The sequence below is a fragment of the Artemia franciscana genome, chromosome 10 (assembly GCF_032884065.1).
Source record: "Artemia franciscana chromosome 10, ASM3288406v1, whole genome shotgun sequence".
NCBI lineage: Eukaryota > Metazoa > Arthropoda > Branchiopoda > Anostraca > Artemiidae > Artemia > Artemia franciscana.
In genome coordinates, this window is record NC_088872.1 from 30,177,577 (window position 1) to 30,203,524 (window position 25,948).

The following is a 25,948-nucleotide window of genomic DNA, read 5'->3' on the forward strand; positions in this document are numbered from 1 at the left end:
ATTTTTAATTATGAAAAAAGGACGTGCAAATTAATTATACTGATCAGCACAGTTAAACTCTTTTTTGTCTTTTTTCAAATAATGCGGCCCTGCTCAAACGTGTGTCGGTATTTTTTTTTTTTTTTTTTTTTTTTTTTTTTTGTAATTTCAAATACGTGATTAGAATTCAGTCCCAGCTCCAGCTCTGTCCATTCCAATTTAACAAAAGATTTTCTACGACCACTTTTCGCCAGATACCCGATGTCTGGATTCGCTAATTTTTAAACAAGACAGCTAGGAAATTAATTGTATTTCAAATACACATTTTAACGGTGAATTAAAGTATATACCAGGAGTCTTTCTATAAACTACAGTTTTCTTACTATTTGTTACACAGTGTAATTAGGTTCTACGGTGTGCTTATGAATAAACTCAAGATTCAAGAGATTTTTTTTAAACTTCTGTACAACACACACAATATAAAAAAAAGGGTCAAGCCGGAGACTTGACCCTTGACCTTGAACTGTTCTGCGTATTTGATTTATCTTAAGAAATTTTATTGGAACCAAGCTAAAATGTGTAGCTACATTCATAACTCACAAAAAGCAAGATTAACTTCATGAACGGGCGGGGTGATGGGGCTCGCCTCACTAGTGTAACCTCACGCAGCAGAATGCCTAAAATGTTGAAAGTTTCGTGGAATGCATATTAGAACTCAGTTTACTTGGTCCCTATCACAATCAAATATTTAGTTTAAAACAATTGAAAATACCACTGTACCCACAGGATAGTTGTATTTTTTGTACAGTTCTATCTGCAAGCCCAAGAGGAAATATTAACAAAGAAAATTGAACAATCATTCTTCAGTTGAGTATTTTAGAGATTGATTATCTTAGGAATCTTTCAGTGGCATGGAGATGGTTCTTCTCAAGTACAACAGTAGATTCATTGATATGGTTATCCAAAACTAACTAGACCATGTATCACATTGATTATACAGTTGTTCATTGAGGTCTATCACATATGGCAACACAGAGAGCTTGACTTGGCAATGAGTTGCTGAGTCCTACTTGTTGATGATAGATTAAAATTTATTCAAAAGACAAAAACTTTAGTTGTCGATTTAATTTCAAAACAAGTCTATTAGAGATTAGTTTATAAATTCGAAACTTTTCTTTTGTTTATTTTACTTTAACACTAGGATGTGCGGGGGTATCACTCATTCCCAAAATCATATTTGTGTCATTTTTGTGATAATTCTTCATTCACTTTTTTGCACTTGTAGCATTAATTTCAAGGTTTAGTGCTATTTGATGGTCAGGACTCAGGAGATAGTATAACAGACGTTACCCCTATTTGGGATCGTTTTGGGTTGTGTTAGCAGGATTTTAGGGAGCTTACAAAAAGAGTGACTTGTATTAAACAATAAATCCAAAACAAGACTTTTAAACAGACATAATTTAACTTGATAACAATACGTGCTTAAAACGAGTCGAGATTGATAAAGACTAAAGACAAAAGTGATATAGAATGTGGAATTTCAATCGGAGAGAACACGCAGATTTGCATTCTAATCACTTTTTAAGCAGATTTTTAAGATCGTTAATAAAAGAGGTAATATGGAAATCTACGCTAATGTACAATAATTCAAATACAACTAAGACATGTTTGTCACGAGAAATCATTATAAAAATTGCTAGACGGTGTCGATCGCCTTCCTATGAGAAACCGAATTAGGTATTTAGACTTGGTTTCAACTGAAGTTACGCTGTGGACTGGAACACGCAGTATTTGGGTCAAGTCAGGTGGCGTCCGATTATTTTATTTCACATATCTTGTATTAAGATGTGTTTTGACGATAATATAACTCTTTAGATTCAAATTCAAGGATTTTTAACCTTGTGCAAAAGTAAAATACAGCTGTAACATGCTTATGTTTGCAGTCTGGATTATTGAGCAAGGGTCCTGCCATGTCCTCTTTTAAGGAAATGATTCTGCGCAATTAACGCTACCACCAAGTTTGTAATAGTTGTCAAGTGTCGCCAGTCAGGGTTGCCACCTGCTCCTGTTCAATGTGTACTATTTTTCTGGAGAACAGGGTGCTACATAAGTGCTACACAAAATTTTTGCTAAATATGCAACTTTCGCGTAATCCTGCTTGGTGTTGATCAATTAAAACTTTTAGTCGCGTTTTCGATCACACAAAGATTACAGCATTTCTACGAATACTTTTGTATTTTGGAAAATTTGGAAGATTCCAAATTTTGGAATCTTCCAGTTCCAAAATTAGTATACATTTTTTCTTATTATTGTCATTTTTTGGATTTAAATAAGCTGGTAAACTCACAGGACAGAGTTGCGAGGTTATCTATATTTTTAGTTAATTCAGAAATTGAGCAGGTGAAATGGCTGTACTGAATGACAAACAAATTTTAAGCATTTTGAAATTTCTGTAGTTTTTATGTAGTTTATTCTCATTGTATTTCTACTTATCTTTTTATTAATTGTATTCTTATCATTTATTTACCTGAAATAATGAGCTGTTAAAACTAAAGTACTTTGATTGTAATAATAGTGATACTTATATCTAATGTGTCTGAAGTTACTCCTTCCCCTCCATATCATTTCTATTCTTCAGGGTTTTTTTTTAATAAAAAAAAGGAGTTTGTAAAGAAATTAGGTTGAATAGACCTTTTCTACATGAAGAAAAATTTAATATAGATGGTGTCCCACTCCAAGTGGTATCTTAACAAGTTATGAGAAGTGTCAATGAGCAAGGGGTATGGGACTTCCCCCTCCAAGATTTGGGAAACTCTTTTGGGAGGGGAAATTTTACTGAAAAATTTGGTCTCCATGGTTTTCTATAAAATAAAACAAATAAAATTATCTCTTAAATTTTTATAGGTAGCCTACATTGTGTCCCATCCCCCTATTTTTGTGAAGTTATTCTAATGCACTAGAGGCATTGTGAGGGTCTAAATCCTTTCATACTGCATAAATTAGAACCAACAAAACTTAAATTATTGCAGTAAGCTGTCAGTAAGTCTCACCTGTCTACCTCCATTAAAATCCACACCTCAAGCACAATTTGAAATTGGCGCCAAGCGAGTTTTCTTTTCCTGAGGAAAAATCAAGCTGCTTCAACAGAAGTTGAAATTCCCACTGAAGAGAACTTATCAAACTAGAAAGCTCAGCAGAAGATCCTCCTCCAGTCTTTTTAAATCCCCTCATTTGCTGACACTGGTCCTAATATTTTTTTTCCCGAAAATTGTAGCACTAAGGTGCTACATTTTTCCAGACTTTCCGAAATAGTGCTACATTTTACCCTGATCGTGCTACGGTGCTACATAGGCAAAAATAGTGCTACAATTAGCACTATAGTGCTACAGGTTGCAACCCTGTCGCCAGTCCCTGCTGCGGATTGCTTTGAACTGAATGGTTGATCATTGCCCAAAATGAAAGCTAAAACAACAGTCACCCTGGTGCTCAGTGACAAAGAGTCCATTACATACCAAGTTTTTAGTAATGTTACTCAATTCAATATGATAAAACAGAAATACATCCACCTAGCTGAATCTTTCCAGGAGAAAACTAAAAAATAGAACTAAATCTATATTAAAAGAGTCTAGAGAGGCTAACATCACCACTCTTATACCATACCTCTTGATAAATCCAAAGAGAGCAACGATAACTACATTTTAAAGTGGTGGGTCAACCTGATATAGAGATAATAAGGAATAATCAAAAGTGTAAGCACAGGCTTCAATTTTGCTATAAACAAAGGGGTCTAAGTCTTTAGATCATTGCAATAACAGGCTTTATAAACTTGAATCTTCCTTTTCAAGAATCAAATCGGATATTACTTTAATGTAAAACAAACTTAAACCAGCTGTTAAAAAAAAATAATAATAACCTTACATAACTAGATCCTAATGCAAATATAAAAATATACCAATAAATGTTAACCACGTATGTACACTATATGTATCACTAACAAACGATCGGAAACGAAGTAGTTTTTGCACGACGAAGAAAGAAAGAAAAGGAGGAACTGAAAAACGGACAAACAAGATAAGAGGATGAAAAAGAAACTCTTTCTTCGAAGAATTCCCAGGCTAAAGATGGAGTGACAAACCTTTCTCTTATCAATGTGTGGGTAATTTAGTGTTACTGAAGTTTCACCGTTTTGGTCAACCCAAGGGATAAGAACGAGCCAGCTAGTTCATCCTACATAACTGAATGTAACTGGATCACTATGTTCCTAAGAAATGACATGTGACACCTCATTTCCAATAGATATGACTAGCACTTCTCTGAAAATGTCTAGCATATCTTGCAGTTAATTCTCTAGTGTCCAAGATTCTGTGTCGTAATTAGCTGCACTCATCACTGTCGCTTCAGATAAAGAATTTTTGGATTTTAACAAAAGCCTTCCGTCTCTGGCACACTCCTAAATTAAGCAATAACAACATAACGTTGTAATATACTTTTTATATCTTTCATACGAACACTATTATTAGATCTTTCCGTAACATCAACATCATTCGCTCATATATTCAGCAGGGATGCCACTGAGCTTACGTCACCATTTTCTACATTTTTTATACAACCTCCACACTTGAGGCATAGCGCAACAGGAGTAAAGAAATTTATTCTTCTTCAACCTTTCCTTCACCGAAGTTGACGGCCAAGTTCCAAAGTTCCTCAACAATCTCTTATCTAGTAAATAATTATCTAGAATCCCATATAGAGGAAGGAATTGTCTATCTGCTGAGCCAAAAGCCAGTTCAGAATCAACAAAAATCAACCACTAATGGTATCTGTAAATCTAAACGTTCTTCTATGATATTACAAAAGCTAGATGCCTTCTATACATTATAAACATTTTCTGATATCAGTCTCTCCCGTCACTTAGCACCCTGCTGACAATATCACGAACACTAACTATTGTAAGTCAATCATTTAATTAATGAGCAAAATCGAGTTTTCGAATATTCCAGGATTTTCTTCTGCCACAAGTGTTTTTGTTTTTGTTTTTTCTCCTTCAAAGGGCACACCGATGAATTGTATATGTACTTTACCCACACTTTATATCCATTGCTAAATTTATGCTGCATCCGTTTTGGAGGCTACATTTCATTCAGTTAGTCTTTTTGATAAAGTGAAATGTGATATACTATAGATCCTTCAGTCACAAAATGTAATTATATACGTTCTTTTATCGTTGTGTGACCACCTAGGGCATTCAACAGACAAATTGTGATATAAAGAAGAGTGATCTTTTTTTTTTCGGTGGTCCTGCAGCATATTTGAGCCGGAACCACGGAACAATTTCAATCTGTATGATAAGGGGGCCAAAGAAGGTCCCTGGTTACGGACTCTCCTAGTGACCAAGTGTCAGTGGCGACTTTGTTTGGTGCTAATGATCTTACTTTAATCAAATATCAATGAATAATTGCTATAAGTATACGTTTATGACACTGTTCAGCAATTCCATACTTTTTATAGGGGGCTTCAGTCTCCTAACAAAAATTTGAATATTTACATTCAGCACTCTTTTTTATATAGTGTGTACAGTAAGCCCTTCAGGGACAAAACATGTTTTATACGAATTTTATTTTTGGTTAGTCGTCTAGGATATCTAACAGACAAATTGAAAAATAAAAATAAAATGAGTTATCACCAGTGACAAAATACGTCATATACGTAGTTTTATTTTTGGGTGTTCACCCAGCATATTTAACAGATAAATTGAGAAACAAAAATAAGCAATCATTCTCCCTCATAATTTTTGGCACCGCTGCAGCTTATTTGAACCGAGGTCATGGAAGGATTCCAATCTATGTGATCAACAGTCCAAAGAAGGCCCGTGGCCACCAACTCTATCAGTGGCAGTTTTGTTGGGGTTCGTGAATTTAACTTGACCAAATTTCAATAATCAGATACTAAAATAATACTATTTGCACTTTCATGATTTGGGGGTGGACTTTATTCTTCCAGCCAAATTCAACTACTAAAATTAAGCAACTCTTTCTAAAATAGTGTGGTCAGTGAGCCTTTCAGTGATAGTGTATATTATACGTACTTTTATTATTGGTTGGTCGTTTAAGATATTTAATAGACCAATTGAAAAATAAACCCGAGGGATCGTCAGTCACAAAGTGTGTTATACAGGTACTTTATTTTTTGAGGTGGTCACATAGGATATACAAGAGACAAATTGAGAAATAAGAGTCAGTGATCATTGTACCTCATAATTTTCGATGGCTTCCTTGACTTTACCAGAATATATTTTTGAAAGGTGGTCTTTCAAATCACGGATCTTCTCAAGGGATAAAGATTCATTAGCGGCTCTATCCAGCTGCTCCCTTTCCAATGCGCTTGCAAGTCTCTATAAGATAAAATTACAGTTCAAATGAACGTGGAATTTTCAAAATTCGAATGTGTTAAATTAAAGAAAAATAGAAACTCAATAGGACTGGAAACAGTAACAGTAATCTTAATGTTCCATCGGTTTTAGTTTCTTTTTCGTTTTTTCTTTTCTTTTATAAATCGAAGCAATATGACAGAAAAGCTTTAGCTCAAAGAGTAGAAACTGCCGGAGGGGGTCAGCATCCATTATACTGAAGATTATTTCTATCTTATTCTTTAAAACCAATGCGTCAACAAGAGTTACCAAAAATACTTAAAAATAAGCATAAAGGCGAGGGTTTATATAGTGATAGCTCTTTCATAAATCAGGTAACCTGAATACGATATTAAAAACGCACCAAAATTGAATGTACAGCAAAAACAAGGTTTATGAAAATAGCAAAGAGCAAACGTTAAGATTTAAACAGTCAAAATCATTCTAAATACAAAACGAGAGAGGGGCACTCATTCCAATTTCTTACCCCCCCCCCCTCCATTTTCTCTTTTCGGTATAGATAATACTTCAAGGGTTAATGTTCTAACACATGAGCAACATGATAAAGATGAAAAGTTGTATCATAATACTTTTAACTTTGGGTTCATTTAGTTATACTTAGTTACAGATATAGTCATACATTTAGTATGACTACAATCCTACAACAAGTATCACCCATAACTGAAGAATTGAAACAGGATAGGCAGACCCCTCCTATCATATACTGTATAATTCATATTCGCTTTAATTAGTAACGTCTTTATTTACTTCTTTAAAGTCAATTTTAGAGGCTTAGGACAAATATCAGGCAGCTTTTTAAAACTCTTCATACAAAAATTATTTCTTTGTCCTGGTATATTCTAAATACTTAATTTTTACAGGGGGTATCAACACAAATATCAGTTTCCCGTGATAACCCCTTGTGTGTGGTGTGGGGAGGGGGGATTTTTAGGGTAAAAAAGCTTTTTCATGGGATTCAAAGGATGGACCAATCTAGGAGTGTTGGCCTTTATAACATGGACTCGGTCACTAGTACCATCTGAAAGGAAATATGGACCATTCAGAAGTTGTGTTATTATCCTTACTCTTATGGCACATTAGCAATAAAAATAAAAAGAAGAGACAAACCTGCATTTCAATAGAAGCCTCCCGACGCTGTTTTTCTAGCTCTGAATTCTTTTGTCGTAGTTTTTTTATTTCTTCATCTTTTTGTCGAGACTTCCTTACTTCAGCGCTTATTCTGCTCGCATAATCAACGGCATTTGAATTTGGAGTCTTCTCTGTACTTTCACTAAAACAAGTTCAAATTTTTCGTTGGCAGAAACCTTGATAGGATCTTCAAACAACAAGGCAAAGTTGCGAGCAACAAGGCAAAGAACAAACGAGACACAGAAAAGAAAGCGAAGAGGAAAATAAAATATTTGGAAGGTCTGACAACTGAAGAGGCTAATGTGCTGTTGAATTTGCCGCGGTTTGATTTTGCTATGACCAATAATCGCTTAGACTATTATTTACTAGTCTACCCGTCGCACGTTGCTATAATCTTAAAGCAAACAAACTTAAAAAAAATCTCCCCCCCCCCCCCAGAGAATATCGCCTCCAAAAAAATTCTTCCCTACGGTTGATTCTCCCACAAACAATTCCCCCCTTCCTTGCGGAAAATTTCCCCCGTGTTTTAACAACAATTGCATTGTTAAATTTCAAAAGTATTTTTAAATTTCCCCCAAAAAAATCCTTCCCGTGGACGATTCTCCTCGCATCTTGACACCGTTAAGCCGGGAAAGATGTGCTAATCAAATTCATTTTAATATTGAAAATTCCAGGACTTTTTCAAAAACTGATTTTTTCCGAACGTCATGATTTTCACAATAGATTTAATCCCAGATTGAATAAAATTGTCTTTTACCCTACATTAATGTGAAGTAACCAATTAATTTATTTTGATTATTACATATACAAAAAGGCATAAAGACATACAAGTCAAATTGATTTTAACGTGGAAAATTCCCCTCCTCCTTCCCCTTCATCCTCATCCCCGCGGAAAATTCCCCCCAAATGTGAAATAAAGTATACTATTTTTAAATTTGGAAAGTATTGTCCAATACCAAATTCAAAAAGATTACTGTAAAACAAATTTTATAATTCCGAACGTGTGTTGGATGACAGAAATCATAATTAACTAACCCACAAATTGATATACAGAAAATGTGAATAATTTGACCAAAAAGAACTGACCATTTTTGTGCTGAGGGATCTCTAATTTCAGTACGCGCGAAAACAATTGAGAGGGGCTTGGGGAAGGGAGGGGAAGGGTGAAAGGATTTTATACCCAATACCTTCACAAGAGTGTACTCAACAGCCTCTTAAAAAATTTTTGCCGATGGGATGAACAATTTAGTAATGCATAGAAGACACAGAGACACACACATATACATTCGAGTTTCTATATACATACAGATTTGTTATTATATAGCTAGTTACTTTTTTGTCGAGATTCATGACGCAAGGTTCTAAGGTAGCTCGATGTCCCATAGAATGCGGAAAATTACAAAAAAAAATCCCAGTGGACACCGTTCAACCGCTATGCTGTTAGCAAAACGAGCAACTGTGCTTCACTTAAAGATATCAAATTTCAAATTACATTCTATGCTTCATTTAGCGTCTATGATTTAGATAAATTAAATTTAGCTGGATTTTATCTTCGAACTTCGTTAATATTTCACCGCAAGGCCTAAAACATTTTGTCATATATCGGCCAAACTTGAGAAATAATTGAGAGGATTCCAAAAACTATTGTTTAAAAGTAGCATTAAGAATAGAAAAGGTTTTAAGAAAAACTACCATTTTATTATACGAACAAGTGATTTTTTCAACAACAGTCACGTCTTGGAACTGAAGTTTGTCTGAATAGACATATCAAACGGATTTTTTTCACAATGTTTTTTACAAGCCCCCAACTTCTTGAAGTGCTACATCCTTTTTTAGATTCTGTTTTTACATGGGACCTTCTCACATTCAAACTCATGTATGAAATTGTTCTCAAGGGATCTTACCCTGTCTTTTGGTAGTGTTGGCCAACTCTAATTTGTAGTTGAGGGTCATAACAGATGCGCCACACTCCAATTAGAAATGATCTTCTTTTTAAGTTTATAAAAACTTTACAACTTGGGTTCTCATAAATTATTTAAACCGCATAAATTAAAGTGAGAGTAAATAAATACACAGGCACATTTCAAAATATAATAAATACAACTTGGTATTAGACTAATAACTCAATAGCTAATAAAAAAGAAATGTTTAGTTAGGTTATAGCAGCAAAAAATATCTACAAATCGTATTTTGCTTTAGGTTTGTTGCAAGACTCCATGGACACCAGAATATTATTGAAATTAGTTTCTAACTCAAGTAGTAAATCAACAAATTTACCTTTCCACTTGAACATTCACTGCAACTAATGTCTTTCTCCTGGGCTTGACGTTTTCTTTCAGTTTTGCAGGACTTAGAACGTCATTCAAACTTCTAAAAGCAAAAAAGAAAAATTACTTCAAAATAAAGATAACTTTAGCAACAATTCCTTTTTATAATTGGTTAAAGAGATCCATATAATTATGACAAAAGTAGCGAGTTAACAAAAAAAACAGATCCATTTAATTGCAAAGTTTAGAGAAATTCCGTTTCTGTTCTAAATAGGAAGTACAACTAAAGGTGCAATATAGAAATATATAGGTAATAGGTGAAATATAAAAATCGAAATATAGAAGGATGGAAAACCATATTGTGTTATAGGATACTACAAGAATAGGATCAAACAGTAATGATTAGAGAAAACGGTTCATAAACAACTGTACACTTTAATATTTGAAGATGAGCATATTCAACTGCAGCAACTGCTGCCTTTTAGCCAGACTAATCCCCATAAAAACTACCCTATAACAAATTAATGTAGGCCAATTTTTCTTTTTTTTATATAAATACAGTAATAATATCAACAATCAACGAGATCATGGCCAAAATTAGACGACAAAATTCAATATCACCAATGCCCTTGATAATTTGATACATATTAATTATATCAGTACATCACTCAAACTAAAGAAGGGAAAGGATTTGAAGCCTTGATATCTGGTAACATGACAGGTTACAAAGGTAATGAACCATTACATTCACTCTCCTGTGTATCTTCTCAATTCTATGTTTAAATAAAGAAGGACAAGGGTTTAATCGAGTAGTGACTTTATTTTCTTCTTTTTTCTTAAATGAAGTAGTAATAATGTTTTCTTTTCTTATGGCAGGACGGGCTCTCAAGGAATCTTTGTATGCCTCCCACGTTAAACATATGGAGTTTGTCTGACGTTCCTGAATTAGTGAATTTGGCGGTTTTTATTTTAACAGATATAAAAAAAAAATCTCGTGAAAATTTTGATCTAACCAAATCTTAAATCCGACATTTTTTTTTTTTTTTTTTATTCCAAAATAACTATAAAACCTGTTTTGGGTTTGTATTCTAGATTGCTACACTTGACACTGTTGTTGTGGGATATCAAAAAATAGAGGAAAAATATTTTATTCAAGAATCAGAAACTAGTTTCTACAATATATACTTTCTGGCTGCAGTGCCTTCAAATACTTTACATATTTGTGTTCCGAAGTCGAGATTCCTCTCAAAAGACTAGATGCAGCTGTAATCGGAGCGGGTGAGAATGCATAAATTACACCAAGGGAATAACCACTCGGATTGTTCTTGAGCGATTCAGTGAAGTATTAGTTAGTTGTAACCGGTTTAAACAGAATCTGGAGAACAAGTAGCGTGCAGACACCAAACTACCGGTTAATAAGTATATATGAAAAAAAATTATATTGAATAAATAATTACAAGAAGAATTGCTAAGGATAACCTGCGCCTAATAGTAATTTTGAGTGAGAAACTCCTTAACTTCAACTTTCTCATGTTTGTTTAGTTGAAGCGACGAAGAAAACTGACGCCTTTGTCTTTGACCGAGCTGCCGCCTCAGAAAAAGAATTGACAAGAGAGTAAAATGCTTGGACTTCGGCTAGGCCTTATCTGTCATGCATTGAACACTGGAACCTCAGGGTTTTACCTTCATATGGCTCACTTTTGAAAACTTCAAATTTAATTCTCCTTGAAAGTAGCAGGGTCATGTATTTATAGAGGTCCATACACTAAATAGATTATTCAGTAACATTTGAAGCTTGCACACGAAAATTATTTTTAGCACTTTCTTACGAGTAATAAAGTTAGGACACCGAGGGAGAGGAGCTCTCCCTGTCACGAGACCAAAACCGATAGTGATATACACACTTTGGCGCAGTCGTGGGTTGGTGGCATAACTATTAGTAACCAGTCTGGGCCCCACTGGCGGCCCTGTCGGAGAAAACCTGCAATGGACTCGTGGTCTTTTTGACAGCGTTCATCCATGTCTTTGTTTTTCCGTCCCGGTGGAATTTCCAGTATGGGAGGGACTTGCAGCGGAGTGTCTTTTTCACCAAAGATTCATCCAGTCTCCGGCACACATGGGTAGACCAGAGCAGGTGACGACGGAAGTTACTGCATTAACAGACAAGACTAGAAAACAACAACCAACCTAGTATCAAACAGAGAAACTAAATCTGTCCAAAACAAGGACACCAAAATTTTTCACTATTATAATTGGTCGACAAGTGAAGTCAACCCGACATTCTAGCAAAACTAAGATATTTTATGCTATGAAAAATTGACTGGTGATTATTTACCCTTCGTTCCTAGTGAAAGTAAATCCAATAAACGGCAGATTCTTTTCCAATGTATCTTTAGAGTCTTTCTTGCCGAACCTTCCTTCTATACGGGCTTCACTATCGAAATGTTCAAAATTGGAAGTGTCATCTCGACTACTAACCACAGGAATGTATTCTGGAGTCACTACAAAAGAAAAACATACATAGAAATACCTAGGTATTATAAAACACAACTGTTACATTACTTTCTACGGAGACTTTCAAAGTCATTCAAGCCTTATGAGAAATTGCTTCTGGCCCAAAGTAACGCAAAAAATGGTTCTTGGGCCTTTACAACTCGAGAGATAAAATGAAATCAACGCTCATCCCGAAAGGCCAAAATCGTCGACAGACACGTCAGATTACTCGGGCGAATAATTATTCTATGTCGTTTCAACGCTTAAGAGCTCAGAAGGAAATCCAGAGAATACGATTTATGGGATTTGTCACTTAATTATAGACAGAATTGCTCCGTGCTACCACAAATTTTGCTCCATAACTCTCGTTCCAAAAGCAAAAAGAGTATGGCCTGTCAGGAAAAATCAAGCCGTTTAAATGCTAACAAAATATTTTTTTTTTGTCCATCAGTTCATAAAATGCCCTCAATCGGATAACATATTATTGCACGATCCAATAAAATAATTTAAGTGAACCATACAGCTGTGTGTGGCAATCAATTTATTTTGACTATCTTCTTTGCTGGTGCTTGCGAAATTGTCGATGAAAAAGTAAGAAAAGACAAATTGACTTGGAATCGACTCAACTAAATCTATGACCATACACAAATTTATTCAAAATTTTGCAGCAATTGTCTAACAGATTTTATTAACCATTTAAATTATTTAAGATAAAGTGAAAAGTCTAAGGAATAAAATAACAGAAATTAGACCTGAGATAAGTAGTGTATCCTCCAGGACCCTCAACTTGGAATGCTCAAGTCGAGCTCATGTTGATGCTATTACAAAGCAAAAAGAGGAGGTTAAATAACTATAATCCGCTAAGTCTGTTGACAATTCTAGACTCAAGAAGGAGTTTTAATAAAATTAATGATCTATTGCTGAACTAACACGTCCGATGTGAATTTCAGATCACGGAACAAAATGGAAAATTTACCAAGTTCTAACTTAGCAATATAAATGACAAATTCATGGTTTTGCAAGCAAATAAAAAACTTGGGAGACCAAGCTTTTAGAAAAGAAGTCAATATTAAGAAGTACCCAGTTTTCTCAAAGGAATATTTAGCAGATGATGTCAGCAAATCAGTTAAAGATATTCGATCATCTCTTATAAAGAAGAAAAACGAACTTAAACAGAAAGGTTCTGAAGCTTGGATTCCTCCAGTAATTCCTCCTGTGTAGTGCTACATCGATGAATTTGGCTTTGAGAGTTGATAGGCATCTGCTGCATTTCTTAAGAGTGAAATCTACCAGACGGTGTAAACCCTGTATGTTTTATTCCGACTGGAGTGTCTGAATCCTCTTCTTTTCTAATTGACAACATTTTTGCATCTCATCCATGTGAAGCCACTTACGTGGTTATTATAGATTCGTCTGATCATTGTATTATAATGTCCAATTTCAAAACATAAAGGATAATCTCTAGAAGTAACTTTACAAAAAGAAGAATTTACTCACAGACAAATATAACAAGGTTAAATTCATAACTTAAAGACATGGACTATAATGAAGTTATTAAAGAGAAAGATCCAAATAATGGTTTAGATGCATTTTGAAGGATATTCAACGTAAAGTTGAATCTTTGCTATACTTAGAAAACTTTGCGCTGGAAATGACGTTGACTCAAATACCAAGTATAAAACCTCACTATTAAAATCTAATCATGAACAAGAGCTAAGAGCTCATAAGGCACTTGTGACGGGGTCGGAAGAGCCAAGAGCCAAGAGCTAATACGGCATGAGCTCTAGCAAAATTCTAGGAACCAATAGATTAATTTCAAAGGAAAATCAGAGGCTTAATGCCGGTCGGGATTTAAAATAATAGCTCTGAGACACGAGGTCCTTCTAAATATCAAAATTCCTTAAGAACCAATCACCCACTCGTAAGTATACCTCAGTTTCTCTAATTCTTCCTCTCCCTTCAGCCCCCCCCCCCAGATGGTCAAATCGGGGAGAACGACTTTATCAAGTCAATTTATGCAGGTCCCTGACACGCCTACCAATTTTCATCGTCCTAGCACGTCCAGAAGCACCGAACTCTCAAAGCACTGAACTAACTCCCTCAGAGAGAGTAAATCCATTCCGGTTACATCAATCCCGTATCTACAACATTTGCTTATTCTACCCACCAAGTTTCATCCGCATCTCTTCACTCTAAGCGTTTTCCAAGATTTCCGGTTTCCCCTCCAACTCCACCCCTATGTCACCAGATCTGGTCGGGGCTTAAAATAAGAGCTCTGAGACATGAGTTCCTTCTAAATAACAAATTTAAAAATACCACACGAACGGTCACCCGTTCTTAAGTAAAAATACGTCAATTTTTTTAGTTTTTCGGACTTAACACTCCCTCCAACTCCCCCACAGAGAGCAGATTCAGTCAAGTTATGTCAATCACGTATGTAGGACTTGTGCATATTCTTCCCACGAAGTTTCATCCTGATCTCTCCACTCTAAGCATTTTCCAAGATTTCCGGTCCCCCCCCCCAAACTCCCCCCAATGACACTGGATCCGGTCGGGATTTAAAATAAAAGATCTGAGTTACGAGGTCCTTCTAAATATGAAATTTTATTAAGATCCGATCACTCCTTCGTAAGTTAAAAATACCTCATTTTTTCTAATTTTTCAGAATTAACCCTCCCCTCAACTCCTCCAAAGAGAGCGAATCCGTTCCGGGTATGTCAATTAAGTATCTAGGACTTGTGCATATTTTTCCCACCATGTTTCATCTCGATCCCTCTACTCTAAGCGTTTTCCAAGATTTTAGGTCCCCCACCCCCCAAATCCCCCCAATGTGACCGGATCCGGTCGGGATTTAAAACGAGATTTCTGAGACACAATATCCTTCTAAATATCAAATTTCATTAAGATCCCATCACCTGTTCGTAAGTTTAAAAATACCTCAGTTTTTCTATATTTTTTCGAATTAACCGTCCCCCACTCCCCCCCCATCCCTAGATGATGGAATCGGTGAAACGACTATTTCTAATTTAATCTGGTCTGGTCCCTGATGGTCTAGTATGCCTGCCAAATTTCATCGTCCTAGCTTATCTGGAAGTGCCTAAACTAGTAAAACCGGGACCGACGGACCGACAGACAGAATTTGCGATCACTATATGCCACTTGGTATTTACCAAGTGCCACATAAAAATTGAGTCTACAAGATAAGAATGAGGTACCCTTCAAATCATAATATAGAGCGTTTCAAAATCTATAAAAATGTGCTATCTAATATTCTCAAAATAAATGAAAAAATCTATTACGAAAATTCATTGATGAAACCGAACTCACCTCAAACTACTTGGAATTTGATAAAAAGAAAAATTGGAACGAAAAATAAAACAACACACTAAGAACTGATTATAAATCAAAGTGGTACTGAGCTGAAGGAAAAAGTAGTATTGCTGAAAATTTCTGTTAATATTTTTCCAATATTAGCTCACATGTTACACTTGATCCTTTAGAATGCATGGCTCATTATAGGCAACGCTATTGCGCTGCCTAAGTAAAGAACGATGTTGGCAAAATGTATTATTTTTTTTCTTTGGTTGGTTTTAGACCAGGGCACTTCGCGTCAAAAGATTTGTCGTAGAAACTTCGAAAAGGGCTCATTCGATTGGAAATTGAAAGGCCTAGTGGCCTTTTTAAAAGTCACAAGTGAATGGAGGGCAACTAACCCAACTTTCACGCCCATCACTTCCCGAAACACATAAAATCGAAATTTTGAGATAGCCATTTTGTTCAGCGTAGTTGAAAGGTCCGGAAATTATGCCTTTGACGTTGACAACCCCAACAGCCCTCAGGGCAAGGGTTGTAAAATATCCCCTGGGGCATATAAGGTTTCTTATAGAAAGCGCTGTCGTAGAAACTTGAAAAAGGACTCATTCGATTAGAAATTGAGACCACTAATGCCCTTTTTATTAGTCGAAAGTAATCGGAGGGAAAATGCCCCTCCTTCCTCAAACACTTCCAATCAACATTTTGAGATAGCCATTTTGTTCAAGGTAGTTGAAAGGTCCGGAAATTATGTCTGAGGATGAAACCCCCCTCCCAGCCCTCAGGGCAAGGGTTGTAAGTTATGTCCTGGGGGCATATAAGGTTTTCATAGAAAGCGTGCTCGTACAAACTTCAGAGGGGGCTCCTTGGATTGGTAATCAGAAGCAGTAGTGCCCTTTTTAAGAGTGAAAGTGATCAGAAGACAGCTACCCCCCTCCCGCACACACGCATCATATTGTCCCGAAATACATCTAATAGAAATTTTGAGATAGACATTTTATTCAAAATAGTCCAAATATCGTATAACAAGGCTTTTGGGGTTGAAACAAACTCCCTGAGCCTTACGGTAAGGGTTGTAAATTACCCCCGGGGGCATTTAAGGTTTTTAGGGAAAGGATGGTTGTATAAACTTAAAAGGAGGCTCATTTGGTTGATAATTGTAAGTTCTAATTCCCTTTTAAGAGTCAAAGGTGATAGAGGACGGCTAGCTCCGCCCTCCCCGACTACCCCTCTTCACCAAATGAATGTTATTAAAATTGTGGGATAGCGATTTTACTCAAAATAGTCTAAAGAACATATAACAATGCCTCTAGGGTTGATACGCCCCCCCCCCCCCGAACCCAGGGGATAGGGTTGTAAGTCAAGATTTTTATGAAATGGGTGGTCATATAAACTTCAAATAGGGCTCATTTGATTTGATATTGGAAGTTATAGTGCCCTTTTTAAGAGTCAAGGTGATTTGAGAGCAGCTACCCCCCCCCCCTCCACGTCCATCATTTCCCTTAATATCTCCATTCAGAATTTGGAGATAACAATTTTGTTCATCGTAGTTGAAGGGTCCAGAAATTTTTTCTGTGAGGAAGACAGCCCCCTACAGCTCTCAGGGCAAGGGTTGTAAGTTATCCCTTGAAGGCATATAAGGTTCTTATAGAAAGGGTGGTCGTATATGCTATGGAGGGGGCTCATTGGATTGTTAATCAGAAGGTCTAGTACCCTTATTAAGAGAAAGTGATAAGAGCACATCTCCCCCCTCCCCACAAACACACACACACACACACAAAAACACGTCATGTTTTCCTGAGATGCATCCGAAAGAAATTTTTAGACAGTCCTTTTATTAACGTTTGAAAACATTGAAAGCGTTTAAAATCATTTAATGATTTTGTTATTAATATGGGACTAGTCTAGATGAAATAAATCACTTTGAATTATCGCCATAATTTATTACTACTTTAAGGACGAGCGTGGCTTATAGCGGCTTATATTATTACCTTTGGATTAACAATAAATGTGTTTTGCATAATTAATGACTGTTAAAACCTACAGCTTGTCAAATGATCCAACATCTTTTTTCCTTTGAAACTAAAAAGAAGTCAGCTCTAAGGCAGGACGCACTCTCAAGGAATCTTCCTATACCTCTCATGTTAAACATTTGGAGTTTGCCTGACGTTCCTGAATTAGTGATTTTGGCGGTTTTTATGTCAATAGAAATAAAAAAAAAATCTGGTGAATATTTTGATCTAATCAAATCTGAAAGCCGACAATTATTTTTTTTATAACTCCAAAATAATTATAAAACCTGTTTCGGGTTTTCATTCTAGATTGATATACTTGACACTGTTGTTGTGGGGTATCAAAAAATCGAGCAAAAAATTTTCTATTCAGCAATCAGAAACTTATTTCTATAATATATATTTCCTGGCTGCAGTCCCTTCAAATACTTTACATATTTGTGTTCCGAAGTCTAGACTAAGATTCAGCTGTAATCGGAGCGGGTGAGAATGCATAAATTACACCAGGGGACTAACCACTCGGATTGTTCAGGAGCGATTCAGTCAAGAATTAGTTGGTTTTAGCCTGTTTAAACAGAGTCTAGAGAATAAGTAGCGTGCAGACATCTAACTGCCGGTTAATTAATACATATAAAAAATTATATTGTATACAATAATTACAAGAAGAATTGCTAAGAATAACCTACACCTTAGCGTAATTTTGAGTGAGATACCCTTTAAGTTCGACCCTCTTATGTTTGTTTAGTTGAAGCGACGAAGAAAACTGATACCTTTGTATTTGACCGACTTGCCGCCTAAGAAAAAAAATTGACAAGGGAGTTAAATTTTTGGACTTTGGCTAGGCCTTAAAGGAAACCTTTAACTTGCTGGCGTTATTAGACGTGTCAAGCCAAAGTATTCCTATATTTTGAAGAAAATGGGATAAAAGCTAAAAATGAGCCAAATTTAAGTATGGTTTTAAATATGAAAAACAATATGCATAGCAACGGATAAGCTGACGGGAATTCATATCAAACTAACTTCATTTTTGGAATTTAGAGATCTTTAGGCCAAGCCCGAGGACTTGATCGACTTAGGACTTGGCAATATTCATAAGATGAAAATTTATCAAAAATAAAGATTAAAGCTAAGCCAAAAGGATAAGAGAAAAAACCATTGAGTGCTAAAGCATTTTTAATTTTAAACCAACTAAAACTTAAATGTACTTAAAACACATTTTCTACATCCAATGATAACAAAGTAAAATATGACATCTGAAAATTTATCTTCTTTTATGTCGGTTTAGCCAAGTTTGTTGTATGCAGTTAATCGATTTGCAAATTGACCACTCAAAGTATTAGTTCGAATATTATGGCTTCTACACCGGGTAATATCAATGAGACAGAGAAAAAAGGACCGACTTACTATTCTGAATATTATCCCATTGGATTGATAGAAAGAATGGATGCGTCTCGATTTCCTTTCTTCCGTACCTGACATTTGCATCGCATAGAAGGCATTTCAAAAGATTCTTAAAATGATCTGAAACATTATCATCTTCGGGAAAAACCAGGTTCTCTCTGTGGTTCATAATTTTACTGATTTGACCAACTTTGGATTCCGAGTCAAAAGGCGTACATCCATAAAGCATCTCATAACCAACTATGCCAAGGGACCAATAATCGCAACTTGCCTTAAAAAAAAATACAAACAATAGATAGTTTAAAATTTGTGATTAAACTAGCCGGGGTGCAGCAGAGGTAGACAAAAGGAACCAGAACTCGGCCACAGCAACGCAAAATGATATATATAAAATTTTTTGCATATTTAAAACTTATACCCCAACCATTGAAAAAAAAGTGTATGGAATTGACTGTTCTGTTTCCAAGCGTATGACTACTTTTCTTTCATTATTTTTTAATCACGAAATCATTTCAGCTTTTCTCGAAGAGAGTGGTCACGTGCTGGTATATTTTGTTGACTCTGTTCGTGCGAACAGCTCTTCAAAATTCAGATTTCGGTACCTCTTCAAACTCGATACATCGTTTTCAGAGGCAAAGCTCTAGTAAAGAGCTATTAACCATCAAGAGCAAGGACCGCTTCCTATGGAAGGGAGGTCACCGTAACTTGAGGGGGGGGGATTTGTTCGACTGGTAACTGAAAGTTTAATGCCCTTTTAAAGAGTCGAAACTGATTGCAAAGCAACCAGAACCCCACCCCCGCCTTATTTTTTTTAACCTATTCACTCTGTAGCCCCCAAACGTCAGATCAAAATTTTGAGATAGCCACTTTGTGCAAATTGTTCAAAAGGTCCAATATACGTGCCTCCAGGGATAATATGATCCCCATAGGCCCAGGGGCAACGACCGTAAACAATTTAAATTGCCAATTGTTTAAACCTAGGGCTTGTTTGATGTTAAGTGTACGATTGGCTCGGAACTTCCAGGGATCGTTTTCTGGGTAAAACTGATCAAACTTTTTATCAAGGGGGTAAGGGGCCAGGAAATAGGCCAAAAACTTAGTCACTGACCAGTAGAAACTTACAGCCGTAAGTTCTTCAGCCAAGAGGCACCTACTGTACGAAAAATAAACTTCCTGGCACGGACCCTCCAAAATATGGGTCTGGAAAAGGGCAACAAATTTTTTTGCCAGATCGGCTCGAAACCCGTATCTTTAATTCCTTGGGTTATGGGGATCCCGAAAGAAAAAGTAAAATATAAAACAGATACCCCCCCCCAAAAAAAAAAAACCGGCCACAAAAGATGGAAACTTTTTCTTCCAGCAACTTCTCATAAGAGGGTGATTATAAAAAACTTTCGAGAGCTCATACAATTGGAAATTAAGTTCTTGTGTTTTTATAAGGACCAATTGTTATTTAAGGGGGGACAGCCATCCTTATGTGTTCTCTTCTACTACTCGGCCCCCAATATGAAATATAAATTTCGATGATCATTGTGATGAGAAACGTTGGAAGGTCGAATAAGTATGCCTCCAGGGTCAACTTAACGCGAGCAGCCCCAGGAGCCACCTAAAAGTTCTCCCAGGTCTCCCATCCACCTAAAAGTTTCCGAGCTATTAGCCCAAGTGGAACATTTAATCTTACAGGCTATCCAACACCGTCCTGGCTGAGTGGTTGGCGCACTGGCTTGGGAATTCTGTGTCCGAGGGGCATGGGTTAAATCCCGGTTGTGATCAGTTATTTAGTTTGGGACGGGGGTCAGTGGCGTGACTCTGCAAGCTCATCCAGAGTCGACCCAGCTCTAAATGGGTACCAGGAAAAATCTGGGGAAGGTAAGCAGGAGGGGTGTGTGAAAGCACAGGATGGTTGGCCCCCAGCCCCCCATTGCACTTCCTGGCTGAAGGGCCATGAAACAGAGATCAGCACCGCCAGTTTGGACCTTAAGGGTCTAGTGCCGTCTTACTTACTTACTTACTTATCCAACACCAGCAACTCGCCAAAAAACACACACTAACAACTTAAAACCTCGTACAGATGTTACCGACTAAAATCTCCCAGATGGGAATCTTTGTACCAGCTGACACATCATTCCTGATTGAAGGCCTAGGTTAACCCTTCCTTCTTGAAAAAATGAAGACTGTCAAGCGGAAAACAGCAACTCAATAGTTTTCTCACTTTCCTTAAAGAACAACTATGGCCGAAGTCACTAAGATAGGAATCGAAGGGTAGATATACAATTAAAATATAATTAAAAATATTTTAATTCATTAAAAAAAATTAACCTTTATCATTAGTACTGGCTAAAAGTGCACACCCATCTATGACCCTGTTCCTTAATTATACAGCCGGTTAATATTCAACCCTGTTTTGACAAGTACAAGAACGAACTCAACCGAAAAAAAGCAGAATACTAAATAGCTAGCATATTATTTCAGTTAGATAAAACTGAAATAGGGAGTATTTTCCAAATACAAATTATCCTTACTCATAAGTAAGTTCTCTTTTCTTTTTTTATTCGTTTTAAAACAGTAGAAAATACAAAAACCAATGAAGCAAGTAAAAGCTCTTTTGCAAATTTTAACAAAAGAGTAGATTTAAGAAAAAAACACAGGTGTTTCGAAAAAATGATCTTCGAATTGATTAGAAAATATTTGAAGAGAAATGTAAAAATTAATAAGTGTTACCTTTTTTAAATAAATTTGTTCTTTTAAGAAAATGTAAGTAAAAAAAAATCAGAAAATTAAACCTTTTATAAAAATATTGATGGAGAATCATACATATTAGTACTTTATTATCTATAAACATATGATTAATTCTTCGATTTCGCAAATCATTAACGTCTACTTGTTATTTGCTACCGATTAATTTGTCGTTCATTGTTTTCTAGTAAAGTAAATATTGAAAAGGTAGTTGTAATTGCTCAAGATGATCCGATGCCAATCTTGTTCAAACATAAATCATTCAAAATAATCAAACATGAGATTATAGTAGACCAGTGTCATTTGCAGCTATTGCCTTGCAGACATACTACCTCACCATTAGCAATACAATCGAATTTTTCAGCTTAAACTGTTGCAGCTTTATGGCAAAAAGTAACAATAATAAGTTTCATTTGTTATGTTCAAGCTTCTTAAGGTTCATATGTAAAATAAAATACTCACAACGGTTTTGCAAATTAACCCCCACTGATTTGGTTGAACAAAACTAATTTTTTATTTTAACAAACTTACAAGCTGTTTAAAATGTGAAAACTTTAAAGCAAAGCAAAGATATTTATGTTTTACATTTTCACGGTTTATGATTTGTGCTAAGCAAAGGTGCCAATTCACGAAAATGTGTGGGGGGGGCAACGTATTTTTAAAAACCTAAAGGGATAATTCCATCTTTTTTCTTCAATTTCTTCGATAGAAATACAAAAGAAAGCATTTTTCAATGAAAATCCTCCAAAAAATTGTATGTTGTAAAATATAGAGAGAAGGGAGGCAAAAAATCTAGAGGAACAAACGAAGGGATTTTCTTTAATTTGCATTTTAAGACTAATTTACGAGCCAGATAAATATTCCTTAGTGTTTTAAAAGAAAGTCTTTTTACCTAAGTTTTAGGATAAATTGACAAGTCGGATTGAATATTCAAACCCAGTAAATGGGGGGATGTGCAAATACACAGTAAAAGCACATATTAATACACAGTAAAACATAACTGTGCAAAACTTCTGCGGTTTTACTTTGACATTCTTACTGGTTAGCGCAAATCCTGAATTTTTCTTTTTTTTTAGGAAAAGCTTCGAAAGCATATTTCCACTTTCGTGCAACATTATGAAAGCTTGATATACACTGTCATTTCGTAACGGTTCGTCTAGGGTCCAATTTAAAAGCGCAAGGTGAAATATTTATCGATATTTTTTGGAGGAGAAGGATGGGGTAACTTTATATCTTATTTTAAAAGAAATTTACTTTTAAAATACAAAATATTTATAAATAAAATTTTTTAATTTATAAATTTTTAATATCGATATTTTGGGGGGAAGAAGAATGAGGTATCTTTATATCTTATTTTAAAAGAAATTTACTTTTACAATAAAAAATACTAATAAATAAGTTTTTTTAATTTATAAATTTTTAATATCAATTTTTTGGGGGGAAGAAGGGTGGGTAACTTTATATCCTATCTTAAAAGAAATTTACTTTCAAAATAAAAAATTTTATAAAAACAAATTTTTTATTTTTAAATTTTTAATATCGATATTTTTGGGGGGAGAAGGATGGGGTAACTTTATATCCTATTTTAAAAGAAATTTACTTTTAAAATAAAAATTTTTTTTTTATTTATAAATTTTTAATATTGATATTTTTGAGGGGAGAAGAATGGGGTAACTTTATATCCTATTTTAAAAGAAATTCCCTGACTGTAATTCTATTTTACATATATTGAACTTTGATGGATACATATATCCAACGTTTACCTCTCCTGACATTGTCAATAAAACAAAAGTAATTGATTTTAACCGTGGTTTTGTTAACACACCATTGAATACCAGTAAATTTTTAATCTGAGTAAACTGAGCAGGCTTGAAAGTCCCACAATAAGGCCTTTTCTGGCCTACCAGTTGTTGATCAACAATTGCGAGAACAAATTAGTAATAATTGTGGATTCGCAATAACTTCCGCAAGAACACAAATTGTTCTTGTTGTTGGAAGTAAGCAACAATATTTTCAAAATAATTGAACATTGTTTTACGGTTTTCAATCAAACTCATGTTTACTCCTGTAATTTTTAGTGTTTATAAATCTTTTCACTGTTAATCAAATTCTGAAAATTTCCATTAAAAAGAGCAAAATTTCTTCAGTGCCTTTGGAGGGAAAAGCGGTAGGTAATTCTAAGGTTAGTACATTCTCATGACTTATTTTAGGTAAGAGATGTGGTTAACAATAAATATAACAACCTTTATGACAATCTAACTGTCTTTTTCATCTAAAATTGTAAGAACAAAAACAATGCGCTCTCATGATATTCATCCTTGAAATTTCCTGCTTAAGTTTGACAAAACGAACTGACAAACAACGATTTCAGTTTTGGATCGTTTTCATTCACTATGTTGCTCAAAAAAAGCTTTGTTGGCCACTAAAACACAATTGTTGATCAACAATGTCTCGTCAGAACACACTAAGTTCTGTCTTCTTAAAGACAGTAGCGAGTCAGTCTTTAATCCAAACAGACTCGAATTAAAGTTGGATTAAAGTCAAGTCTTTAATCCAAAAAATATCTTACCTGGTATCCTTTCGATTGTTCTGCTCCAATGAAACTTTCAGTGCATTGAAGTACTTCTGGCGCTATATAATAGAGAGTGCCAACGGGCATTGAGCTAGTTATGCTTCCGTCTTGGTTGATGCGAGCTGCTGACCCAAAATCAGCCAATTTAAGGTGACCAAATCGATCAAAAAGGATATTTTCTGGTTTGATATCCCTAAAATAGCGAAGATATTACTCTTGGATATTTCATGGGATCAAATTAGGATGCATAAAGTGCCAGGAATACTAAAATAATTGAACATTTTTAGGCAAGATAATTTTATTCTTTAAATTAAATAAGAGCGAGACAAAAAAAGGAAACTCCAAGCAAAGTGATAAACAGATAAAAAAGATAAAATTAACCTTAAATGATAGACATATATTAAATCTAAAAAAGAGGCAACAAAAATATTTGAAGCCCTTTTTGTCAGTTTAAAGATATTGCACATAAAAGCTTATTCAATTTTGTTTTAGTCTCTAAAATCATAGAGCAAATATAGCAATGAGTAACTTTTTTTCTTACGAACGGAAAATCTAATAATGCTGGTTCCAAGTATGTATGTTTTAATAATTGTGGGCTTACGACTTTAAATTTTTGTACATGAAAGATTTTTCGTCTAATCCCCCTTTCACAAGACATTGTGTAAAACAGATGGTTTCTAACTGACAACTCTGAAGTTAAAAAAAAAAAAAATGGCCTTAGAATCGGCCAGAAAACTTAAGATTTTTACTGATTAAAACAAAAACTCTTAACATTATCCTTTTTTTAGACTAATAAAGACCGTATTTTAAGATTAAACGCAAGAAAACTTTCTACTAAACCGAGAAAAATTCAACCTCGGTTATTGTTTTAGAGGACTCGTCCACAACTTGGACTTCGCCTATTTTTACCAAGCAGTCCTGGTATAACTCATTTTCGCAACACGGGTCATTAAAAATTCTGCTGCTTGGATTTCGAATTCACACCAATTCAAGTTCGGTTTTGTACTGAGTTTTGATTCAGCTCGTTTTTGTAGTAAGAGTTAACTCACTTCGTTTTTACAACGATTCGGGACTTCAATCAGGGAGATCATAGACTGAATCTCTTATAACGATTTATTAAATCCTACTAAGGATTAAAATAATCAAATGAATCAAGAAAAAAAACAAAGCCTGCAGAATAATTACTTTTCTTTTAATTATTTATTTCCTTATCTCTTATATCACTCCGTCAAACTGTTTGCACTTCACCATTACCCCTCCTTCTTTCTCTATTTTGCCTCCTTTAGCAATTTTGTAGACGATATGCCAATATTTGAAAGAGAGAGAATTTATTTAACAAATAAACAAAGAACAATACAAAAAAAAATATTTGCCAATAAGCCTTATGGCTTGTGTGGCCCTACTCCAACTACAAAAAAAATATCACTCATCAATGGATTTCCCTAAAGGAAAAGAAAAAAATAAGCCACACTTGCGGCCCTGTACTATACTATTCTAATATAACAATATTATTGTACATTATTCCCCACTAAAAAAAAAAAAAAAAAAAAAAAAAAAACCGACCAAAAAAAAAGTCGGCCTATCTTCCTCTTGAGTTTATATCATAAGAAACAGACTCCCA

At 35.1% G+C, this 25,948-nt stretch overlaps 1 protein-coding gene across 2 annotated transcripts in view; it reads right to left on the reverse strand.

Moving 5' to 3' along the window:
• Positions 1–25,948, reverse strand: part of LOC136032047 (citron Rho-interacting kinase-like) — a 139,544-nt gene that overhangs the window by 71,782 nt on the left and 41,814 nt on the right. For both annotated transcript variants that reach the window (XM_065712149.1, XM_065712150.1), the window contains exons 5-10: positions 24,325–24,520; positions 19,023–19,290; positions 12,137–12,302; positions 9,812–9,904; positions 7,514–7,676; positions 6,230–6,370 (exon numbers count right to left, since the gene is read on the reverse strand). In XM_065712149.1, coding sequence (XP_065568221.1) covers positions 6,230–6,370; positions 7,514–7,676; positions 9,812–9,904; positions 12,137–12,302; positions 19,023–19,290; positions 24,325–24,520 — 1,027 coding nt within the window. The remainder of the gene's footprint in view (positions 1–6,229; positions 6,371–7,513; positions 7,677–9,811; positions 9,905–12,136; positions 12,303–19,022; positions 19,291–24,324; positions 24,521–25,948) is intronic.